Genomic DNA, 11,683 nt, shown 5'->3' on the forward strand with positions numbered 1-11,683 from the left:
TGGTGGCGCAGCGGTTGAACGCTGGGCTATTAAGCTGCCCACAGCCTCTGCAGCGCAGGTTCGATCACTGGCCACTGGGCAGACCTCTCCTGCCACTCCCACTGCTCCCCTCAGCACTGCACTCCATCAGTCAGCTTGTTCTGTTCCCTGCTCTGGCTCTGGTGAATTCTCTCACCCCCCACACTTCTGACTTACACTCCAGTTCTTGTATGCATGAATAAATAAAAAATAAATCTTTAGTAAAAGAAAAAAGAAAGTGAGAGAAATTTTTCAATAAACCCTACAGCTCGATGTGGACAGGAATCTCTATGAATTGATGTCATGACACTGTTCTTCAGGTGATAGCGGGGCTCCCCCTCATGACCTGGTTCTGTAACTTCAGCTGCCTTCCTGGGCTCTCTCCTGACTCTGTGTAACATGTGAAAAGTTCCCAGTGTATCAAATATTGTGTATTATCTATGACTAGTCCAGCACATTATTTTATAAAATTTGCTTTTAGATGATTTTAACCTTATATGATGTGCAGCAATTTCCTGGCTCACTGTAGTGGTAGATGTAGTCCAATCCTTAGATCCTCAATGAGCTGGGAATTGCATCTCTGCCACCTTCCAGTGATGGCCCCTTGGGCAGATTACTGTTCCCTTCCTAAGCCTCCACTTCTACAGCATAAAAAGATGTTACAATCTTAGCAACTGCTATGGGACGCCTAGGAATGATTTATGCTACTTCCCTCTTCTTGCGTCCTGTCACAGTGTAAGTATCAAAAATATAATCAATGTCATTGTATGGCCTGGAGGCTGCGATTTCCTATAAGTACCAAATGAAGATTTTGAAATGGATTAGCCAGATCTCACCCAATTTTTCCTGCAGGAAAAGCTCCAAGACATTGTAACAAAATTGAAGGGAATGCAAAAACTCTGTAAGAGTGCGAAGTTGTTCACGACAGAGCAAATAACTGAATGGGAGGTAAGAATTTGAGTTTAATGATCACAAACTATTTTTCATCCTGAATTCAAGTATAGACTATGACTGGACAAAATTCTCATTGATAGTTTATTCTCATTAAACCAGTACAAACTGCTGAACCCAAAGAATATGCCAGTTTTTTAAAAATTACTCCATTGTCTAATCTAGGCGATTTTTCCTCTACTTTTTTCAGCCTTGCAGGAGCAAAGTGCTAGGCATCCCATCATCTCAGTTGGGAGAAACAAACCTGTTGTGCCCCTTATCTTCAATGGGCTTCACATTTTCAATAACTGAAATTACCTCCTGTCTGAAGATCGTGAACTCACCTGCGCACATTTACCAGAGTTCAGGGTCAGATCCTGTACCTTCCTGGTTGCAATACCACCCTAAGGGAATACAAATAACAGGACCAGTGCAGAAGACCTTCCCATAACTCAAGCTTGTGAGGTTGTGATGAGGATAGAGCTCTCCAAGAACTTACACACACGTGCACTGCAGACTGTGGGTCTCTAAGACAGTGTCCGTGGCTGACCAGCCCCTGCAGGATCAGAGACACATTCTTTTATGGATATGGATGTAATCCATCATTTAGTAACCAAATTCCCCAGATGTGTGAGCCATTTTGCCTCTTTTAGTCTCTTACCACCTTGACCCTGCTTCTTTGTGAGTGGATGTGAAACTTGACTCGTCCATCCCTATTTTGAGATCCTTGGAAGTTGGAGGACCTTATTTGAAAATGACAGTGTAGGTGTTACAACTGCCTGTCTCCTCATTTCTGGAAAATAGGTCATAGGGAGAACTTCTATTGCTACAAACCATGTCAATGCCAGAGTCCAGCTGTCCCATGTCTCCTACAAAAAGATCTACTTCAGGGCCTCCCTGCTGGCTCAGGGGATTAAGTCTGAGACAATGAAGCTATTGGTAGCCACTGCAGCATGAGTCGAATACTGGCCAGGGAGATGACCCACAGGGCCCAGCAGACCTCTCTCGCCTCGCCGGCTGCTCCCCTCAGCACTGTATTTCAATCTGCCTGTTCTGCTCCCCACTCTGTCTCTGATGAATCCTCTCACCTCTGCACCTCTGGCCTACACCCCAGTTCTTGTATGCATAAATAAATAAAATCTTAAAAAAAAAGTTCCACTTCATCCTACTCAATACTCCACCTACCACAATACCACAGTCACTAAAGCACTGTTGGAATTGAGAAAGCACCAACGCAAATTGCAATTCCGTATATCACAAATGAAAACTGTTAAGTGTTACACATAAAGATGAAATATGAATCCTGGTAAGTGCAATAATACGTCTGGTAGCTCTTCAGGCCTCCCCTATTGAGTATTATAGACTCTCCTATGAGCCTGATGACTTAAATTCAGTATTGGTTATATTCACTATCAGCATTTAGTTCAAGAAATTCCCAGAACATATAGATAGGGTGGTGCTTTCCCTCAGTGCTTGGTTTTATCTTCCTAAATGATAAGTTACTTGCTGTTGGCCAAATTCCATTATTCTCCTATTTAGCATTCTGAGACCTTCTTCTTCCGCATCGTGGCTGGCGAAGAAGGAAATGGACCAGGTGGCTGCAGCTTGTGATCACCTTCCATATGAGAGTGCCAGCCTTTAGGTCATTTCTAAGTGTACAGTCCAGTGGCATGAAATGCATTTAATACAGTCCAGTGGCATGACATGCATCTCCGTCTTCAGAACTATTTCAGCATTAGAAATGGAAACTCTATGTCCATGAACAATAACTCCATTGCTTCCTCCTTCCAGCTTGGGGGCCGCCATTCTACTTCTTGTTTCTCAATTTGACGAGGGCCCACGTATGAGAAGACTCATGGGTCTTTCTCTTTTGCTCTTTGGCACATGTCCCTCAGCATGAATCTTCAAGATAGTCCAGTTGGGCACGTGTCACAGTTTGCTTTCCTCCTAGGGGTGAGCAGATTTACACTGTGTCTCAGGCCCACCTGTGTTTACCGACTCACCATAGAGGTATGTTTGGTTTGTTTCCCCCTTTTCTGCCTACTTTCTTGATTCTAGGAAAATATAGCGCTTCGGAGACAAGAAATCCAGTCTGAGTTTAGGAATGTCCATAACTTCCTCGATGAGGAGGAGAGGGCTTATCTATGGAGAATGAAGAAAGAGGAAGAGAAGCTGCTGGGGAGATGGCACTACAGAAAAGCCAGTCTGGACTATCAGAGCCGTGAACTGGAGCGCCTCCTCCTGGAACTAGCCCAGAATTTATTGCAGGTGAGGGAGACTGTGAACTTGGAGGAAAGAAAGAATGTGCTTGTTTCTAATCTATTCAGAGGAGAGTGTGGAGGAAGACTGTGAAGTTTGTCGAGTCCTCGCTGCCTCATTCAATATTTAAAGTAATAAATGTTTAAGACTATAACAGCAGCAGCTCTTTTGCCCATTTCTGTCTATGCAAGTGTCCTTTAATCTTCTCTCCCTTTTTATTATAAACCTCCCCTTTGGGAACCAAAGAGAAGATCCATATCAATGTCAGCTGGTGGACTGTGCAGTGGCAGTATGTGAATCAGAAACCTGCTTCTCTGGGTCGAATGTAGGTTTTTTGGCCATAGGAACCACAAAATAACCTTCATCCCATTTATTCACACTTGTCAGTTGTTCATGGAACCTTCTCACCATCTCTTGAAAATGACTGGTGGTATAGAGTGGGGAAGCCTAAATGAATGATAACCTTCTCCTGAATCACTTATCTTGGGCCATGAGCTCTTAGGGAACCTCATTTCAGCTTCCTGAAGCTTCCAGCCGGTGAACATAAATGCCTGGACTCCAGTTGCTATTGCAAGACTGGTGGTTGCACTGTGAGGGTGAGGATGTAGCATGACAGCGCTCTCAGCAGGTGACGCCTGCTGCCTCTGCCTCAATGTCCCGAGTCAGGGTCTGGGCATGGATTCCCACTGAGGACCTTTGTCATAAGTGACAAAGGTAATATGGGTTTCTTAGAAGGAAACTGGATCACTAATAGAAGAAGGTAATACAATCTTGCATCTGGCCACTTCCCTAAGGTCACAGGCTAATGTCAATGCAGACTGCATGACTCCCCACAACCCTGAGCAAGTGTGATCACACATTCACACACACTGGAAGTGACTATCCTAGGGGACTGGGATGGGTGTCTTTCTACCTGGGTATGTGTGGATGTGTCAGGCTTTGTCACTCTACTTCCTGGGGTGGAGAGTTCATAGCAAGTAGCCCTATGTTTCCAGTGACAAGAAATTCTGATTTCCCCACACTCACATTTGTCTTTGTTTTTACTGTAGGATGTGAAAGACACATTAAACAGGTGAGTCTGTATGAATGTGGGAGTGTGAGGATGTGGGCAGTTGTGTGACTACCCAGAGCTGAATGGAATGTCCCCTGTTTCTTATAGGTATTCAGATGTGAAGCTGAAATTGCCAGAGACCTTCTGTTTGGATCCTCAAACTGTGTGCCATGTTCCTGAGCTTTGCTTTGATGTGAAGAAAATGTTAAGGTGCTTCCAAGGTGTGTGAAGTCAACAGTTCCCTTCATGCTTTACATAGAATGTCCCTTTGGTGGCAACTAACTCAGCAGCTGTCCCTGGATAGACTCAGAAACAGAGAGGCTGTTTAGCTGTTCTCAGTGGAGCTGGAACTCTCTACCTTGTGGGTAGGCAGAGATGTAGCTTCCCTGTTAACTCTTCAGGCTCTTCCAATTCCTTTTCTCCCAGACTAATCACCTGCTCATTCTCCCCATCGAAACAACAATATAGAAGATTTCACTTCCCTCACTTATCATGACATTTAACAGCATCAATGTGTGCAGTGTTTAGAATATGTCTACAACTGAACATTTATTAACATTTCATTAAACTCTCAGCAATGCAAGAAAGATAGATCACTATTCTAAATTGTGATGGAAATGGTTTTAAGGCCTTGACTCCTCTAAATATTAGAATCCTAATGAAAGCCAGTATGATCAATTCCAATCCTGAGCATTGCAATCCCTTAGTTCTTTCTTAGTATTTGTCATTTTCCATATGTCCACAGTTAGATAATTTAAGCTAAATACTATTAAAAAATTCTTTTGGCTATAAAATGACAACGAACCTGACAGAGGTCAAACCTGAATTGATTGCACTGGTGTGCTGCTATTTTAAATATGTATTTTATCCCACCATTTTATTTCTTTAAAGATTTATTTATTTACGCATACTAGGGCTGGGGCACAGGACCCCCAGGTGTTTGGGGGGGTGGTGAAAGGATTCACCTGAGACAAAGTGGGGAACAGAACAGGCAGACTGACTGGAATACACTGCTAAGGGAACAGTGGACGAGACAGGAGAGGTGCTGTGCCATGTAGGTTGGCTCCATGGACAGCCAGGGATTGAACTCATGCTGCAGAGGCTGAGGATTAGCTTCACAGTGCTTTGCTTAACCCCTTGTGCCCCGAGGGAGGCCCAGGAGTCATCTATTTTCTATTTAGGTTGCTTCTGCAGGGACTTTCCCATATCTGCCCATTATCATTTATAAGCATTTTGATTTTGTAATGTTAGCATTTTTATTGGTGTTTTTATTATTGTATTACACTGAATTGCATTCAAATAACGGGTGTGTGTAATGCAGATCTACAGACATATGTTCATTCTTTCATTGTGACTAGTCTTATTCATGACTACATAGTCCATGTAGAAAATGTGATGTAAACTGCATTTTCTCTACTTATTAATCACTGGTATTTTTACTTGTCAATTAAATTGGTCTGTTTGAGGGCCTCTCCAGTGGCACAGCATGTTGAGTGCAGTGTTGTGAAGCTGACCGCAGCCTCCGCAGCACCGGATGGATTCCCGCAGGCCAGTTAGATTCCCACATGGGGAGGCAGACCTCTCCTGTCTCGCCCGCTGCTCCGCTCAGCAGTATATTTCAGTCAGTCTGCCTGTTCTGTTCACCACTCTGTCTCTGGTGAATCCTCTCACCCCCCGCATCTCTGGCCTGTACCCCAGCTCTTGTATAAATAAAAAATTAGGAAATAAAAAATAAATAAATAAAAATAAATCAGTCTGTTTGAAAATCCCAGTCTTCCCCACTTTAGTGACCATTTTGGCCAGCCTCATCTGTCAGTTATGGAGGGAAGAAGGTTGATATGTTTTAGGATGATTGTAGAGTTTTCCCTTTTGCCTTGCTTATGGTTTATTTTGAGATTATATAGTCATTATATACGCACGCATGTTTGGAATTTTGAATTTTTCCTAGTGAAATGTATATTAATTGATTAGGTATCTCTTTTCTCCCTTCATAATACTTTCACTTAACACTATTTGATAAATGTAACAGCTATATAACTATATAATCTACCTGTCAGGTCTCAAGTTACAGTTTCACTATAAACAACAGGTAATTATAAAAGTCCAGCGGATCTTTCCCCTTTCAGTATAATTTACTTTGCATTTTGATCTGTGCACTATGGCTATTTTGGATTGTTCGTGTAACATGAATTGAAATCCTCACTTCTAGGGCCTCCCTGGTGGCACAGCAATTGAGCACTGGGCTGCGAAGCTGCCCACAGCCTCTGCAGCACCAGTTCAATCCCTGGCCACCAGCGAGGGTCCCACATGGCATGACAGACCTCTCCTGCAGTGCCCGCTGCTCCCATCCTCAGTGTATTTGGTCACTCTGCCTGTTAAGTTCTCTACTCTGGCTCTGGTGAATTCTCTCACCCTCCTGCGCTACTGACTGTACCCAGTGCTTGTGTAAATAAATAAATAAATCCTTAAAAAAAAAAAAGAAAACCTCACTTCTAGAAGAGTTGCATGAGGGGTTCTTTCCAATGGTGACAACGGGAGTGATAAATAGGGAAGCACCCAGGACTAGGAGGTGGTAGGGCCATGGCCACTCGGGGCCTGTGTGGCAGGGCAGGGAGCTGTGAGGACGGGTTCGTGTGAACAGGCATAGATGATGGAGACCTGCCATCGCAGGCAATATAGAAGGACTTGGGTCCTGATGACTCCTAGTTCTGCTTCTGTCTGCTCCCTGGGCTTCCCCAGTGCTTCCCGTTGACTGAAGCCAACACAATCAGAAGGGCGGGAGGATGATCATTGGGTCCTCAGTGTCAACCTTCAGTTCTCAGCCTTGGTGCAGCTGATCATGTTTAACTCAGGAATATATTGTAGTTTCACTTCTTGCTACAACATCCTGTTATCATTGTTGCTTTGTAATTACACTCCTGGCCAGAGTCACACTTAAGAAATTATACTCCTGTGGCCTCCCTGGTGGAGCAAGGGGTTAAGAAGCAACCTATGAAGCTGTCTGCAGTGACTGCAGCAGGAGTTTGATCCCTAGCCAGGAAGCTACCCACATGGCGTGGCAGACCTCTCCTGACTCACCCGCTGCTCCCCTCAGCAGTGTATTTCAGTCAGTCTGCCGGTTCTGTTCCCCACTCTGGTGAGTCTTCTCACCCCCTACACCTCTGGCCTATGCCCAATTCTTATATGCATAAATAAACAAACCTTTAAAAACAAACAAATTATACTCCTGGCCAGCATCACGCTTAAAAGATAATTATTTTTTTTTAATTTACTTACGCTAGTCAGATCGTTTGATGTACATTATTCCAGCATAAATTGTTTCATTTTTTACTCATCCCTGGGACAAAATGAACTATCATCTGCAGCAAGATAAAAGACTTCACACCTAAATTCATGGGACGGACAGGTGCTCTGAGGGCTGAATAGAATGCTGGGATCTGAGGTAACTATTTCAATAACATAATATGGTAGGACCTATATTAATTTGCTTTCTGATAATCAGTGTGAAAGGTTATCACTAAAAAGAGGGGATAAGCTTCTTTTTTGCTTCAATATTTCATGATTCTTGGTGGTCCTACATGGGGGATAAGGGTTGTCAAGAAGACAGTAACCACTCTGGTTAGTCAGTCCCTTGCCTTCTCTGAGGGACTGAGTTGGTGATGGTGACAGTGATGGAGAGGATATTACTTCCACTTATAGCTTACTGACCAAATGCCAGGAATTTCTCCAATCAGTAAGGTGCTGAGCTCCTTCAATCCACCCCACCATTACTGTGGCAGGTGTGATGATTTCCTACTATATGCAGAGTCTCAGAAATAGACTCACAGAGCTAGAAGAAGTAGGCAGCACCTGAATCCAGGAAGGTTGCACTTGAAGTGCACTGTCTTCTCATCATATAAAATGTGTCTTTCTCTCTTATCGGTCAACGTGACTCTGGACCCAGACACAGCTCATTGTGAACTAATCCTGTCTGAGGATCAGAGATGTGTGACCCGTGGAGGCAGCCAGGAGGAGTATTTCAGTTCTACAAGATTCTGTTTCTTACCCTGTGTCCTGGGCTGTGAGGGCTTCACCTCAGGAAGACATTACTTTGAAGTGGATGTGGGAGAAGGATGTGGGTGGGACTTAGGAGTTTGTCTGGAAAATGTGCGGAGGAAAAAGGACATGACCCCAGAACCTCAGTCTGGATTCTGGGCCATCAGACATTGCCAGAAGAATGGCTACATGGCCCTTACCTTCCCCACAACTTCCCTTGCCATGAGGGAGTGCCCCCTGCTGGTGGGAGTTTTTCTGGCTGTGAGGCTGGACTTGTGTCCTTTTACAACATGAACACTGGCTCCCACATCTTCACCTTCCCAAGGGCCTCCTCTGATACTCTTCGGCCTTATTTCCAGGTTAATCATTCTCCTTTGTTCCTCCCTCCACCGCTGGAGTCAATTTAAAAGAGTCTCTTTTGTTTCCCGTCAGAAATAAAACATCAGTCCTATGAAGACAGATCTAGGTCTGTTTTGTCATCTGCTGTTTCCCTTTTCCTGGACCGGCGCTGAGTTCTCAGTGGACACTCAGTGAGTGTGCCATGACTGCTGGACACAGCCACTGTGCAGACAGCACAGAAGATCAGCCTGACCGGCGGGGAAGCGAGAGAACAGCAGGGTCATCCCTCGTGCTCTCCCCCGTCACTGGGTCAGATCTCTGAGCTGCCAGGGTCCTGGTCTCTCGCTGGGTGTCTGGCCATTTCATTTCATGTGAAGTTTTCACACCTCATCCATGTTGTCCTTTGGGTCAGTATTTGCTTTTGTTTATGGACAAACCATTGCAGTGCATGGATGTCATGCATTGTGTGTGCCTGTTCATCAAAGGACGGACATTGGTTGTTTCCACTTTGGGGCAAGTTCAAATGATACCACTGAGAACAGTGTTGTGCAAGTTTTTTGTCACTGTGTTTAAATTTGGAGGTTTGTACCTAGGAGTAGAATTGCCACTTCCTGTGGTAACTTGTCCATCTTTTAAAGAAACTGTCTGTTTTCCAAGGACGCTACAATATTGTATATCCCCACACCCATGTATGACATTCCAATTTCTCTACATTTTATAGGGTATTTTTCAAGGTAACTATGCTAATGGTGTTCAGTGCTGTCTCCTTGAGATTTTGTTTCTTATGGCTTTTGCATTTTCCTAATAACTGGTGATGGTGACAGCTTCATGGCTAATTGTGCGTCTTTTTGGAATTATCTCTATTCACATACATTGCCCATTTTAGCTGGGTTATTTGTATTTTGGTTTGTAATAACTTCTGTATGCTAATCACAGTTCTAGGTATGTCCCTTATCAGCCTAATAATTTTAGAAACTTTCTGTCATTCTCTGAGTTGTCTTTTACATTCTTGATGGAGTCCTGTGAAGCTCACCTCAGTATCCTTGTTATATTGAACTTTTATTACTTGTGTTTTGGGTGTCATCCAGATAACCGCTGGGAACCAAAGGGAACAAGAGTTTTTCCTTCTCTTTTCTTCCAAACGGTTTTAACCATTTCAGTTCTTACACTTAGATCTTTGGTTCATTTTGGGGACTCCAGTGATCTGTCCACTCTGGTTCTTTGAATTCTCCATCCTACACTCCTCATACGCAAAGGGGATGCACTGAGGGAGGGGCTCTTTCTGGCCTCCCCTGAGCTGTCTCAGCACATCGCACACATCACCTGAAGCAGTGCGCTCTCCCCACTTTCGGGACGTGTTTCTGAAGGTTCATCTGCGTCACCACCCCTCTCAGCCCTGAGCTCTGCATGATCCCCTCCTTTACACAGCAGGTGCGGGGGTGGGCAGTGGTCACAGGACAGACCCTGTCATGAGCTTGTCTTTGTCTGGCTGCTGCTGTGGGGATGGTTGATCCCCTGTGGGGATCTCCTTTCCTGATCCTTTGACAAGACAGCCCAGGAGGAGCTGTGCCTGGGGGCAGAGTTGCATTCAGGACAGTGATCTGGTAGAGGGAGATGCAGGAGTTATTTTGGGATCAGAGACCCAGGGACACATTCTCCCTCTGTCTGTGAGCTATATGCCTCAGGAGCTGGTGTAGCCAGTCCCTGTGTGGGGCCTGCCTGCAGGCTATGCCAGGATAATATGAATCTTCAGATATGAAATGGCAGAGACTAGGGAGCACCCAGGAGAATGCAGAGACTGAGAGATTCTCAGAGACTGAGAAGCTGGGCCACCATTGGAACCAGCAGCTTCTGAGCCTGAGCAGCTGGTCACCCTTGTCTGGGTTGTTCCTCAGCTCCTCTGCAGGTCAGCCACCTTGACAGAGCCCCTAGGGCATTCAGATCAGCACCAAGCAAAGCACCTGTCCCAGGATCCAGCCAGGGGCTCTAGAACCCCAGTCACTGTCAGGCTCCACTTCACCCGACCAGCCCCTCAGCCTAGCAGAAGTACTTTCTTTTACAAATACCTATTGTGCGATTATCAGAAATGCCTCTTCCATCCTAGGCTATCAATATGGCAAGGGACTATGCTGCCTGCCTCCCAGCACCCAAGCTTGCAGCCTTAGAGCCTGCTCCTCTGCTCCCCTGCTTAAGCATTAAAGGCCTGTCAGATCTACCTAGGGCTCCAAATTCCTTTCCCCCTCCTGAATAACAATGAACCTGGCTGGTGCTGCCAGTTTCAGGACTTCTCCCAAATCTGTCTGGCCCTGCCCCCAGGCAGTTACTTTCTGATTTGACACCAGGGAAAGGAAACCACATGCAGGAGCCCAGAAGTGGAGCTGCAGGGGGACTAGCAGCGATTTTGTTGCTGACTGCTCTGTGAGGACTGGAGGATTGAAGAAGTCCAGGTCAAGGTTTGCTCTGGGGTGAACTGTGAGTTCTATGTCTGCGTGACTGTGGGGGTGTGTGCGTGGACAGGGGTGTGTGTTCCGCGTGGGTGTGGTCCCTGGCAATAAGGAGCTCACTGGAACCTAAAAATGGTCAGGACATTGCTTTCCAGCTCTCTCTCCCTCTGCTTTCTCTTTCCCAGGCACAGTGCCACATCTCAGATCAGGGTGTGAAGTCAGCAAGAGCAGGCACTTGGGGTTCAGAGCATCCCCAGGAGCACAACCCCAGGCATAAGGAAGGCTGGTGCAGCCCCTGGGAGAAATCCCCTCCGTGGGAGAGCAGTCTGCTAGTCCTCAGAGCTCTGGCTCCGAGGGGGAAATAATCTATCCGGTTCCTTGTGTTGGATCTGCTTTTAGTCCAGGCCCTGTGAGTGCAAAGGAAAGGTCTCTCACTCCCTCCCTCAGCACCTCCCCACACATGGCAGCAAGGGGAGGGCAGCAGGGCTGGGAGTCTGAGCAGCTGCAGCTGTGGGGAAGGGCAGACCCTCTGCTCTGGTCCTGCTCCTCTGTCTCCAGCTCTCAGTCCTCACTGGTGGACACTGGAGGGTCCAGCACAAGGACCCCA

General features: G+C 45.8%; 1 protein-coding gene across 1 annotated transcript in view; it reads left to right on the forward strand.

Moving 5' to 3' along the window:
- LOC119253525 (E3 ubiquitin-protein ligase TRIM38-like) overlaps positions 1–11,054 on the forward strand; it is a 73,141-nt gene extending 62,087 nt beyond the window's left edge. Inside the window, exons 6-8 of the mRNA XM_054697945.1 lie at positions 4,257–4,279; positions 4,367–4,479; positions 10,975–11,054. Coding sequence (XP_054553920.1) covers positions 4,257–4,279; positions 4,367–4,479; positions 10,975–11,054 — 216 coding nt within the window. The remainder of the gene's footprint in view (positions 1–4,256; positions 4,280–4,366; positions 4,480–10,974) is intronic.
- Positions 11,055–11,683: the final 629 nt, after the last annotated feature.

This window comes from Talpa occidentalis, unplaced genomic scaffold (genome assembly GCF_014898055.3).
Source record: "Talpa occidentalis isolate TD23 unplaced genomic scaffold, MPIMG_talOcc4v2.1 talOcc4.2, whole genome shotgun sequence".
In the NCBI taxonomy this organism is placed as follows: Eukaryota; Metazoa; Chordata; class Mammalia; order Eulipotyphla; family Talpidae; genus Talpa; species Talpa occidentalis.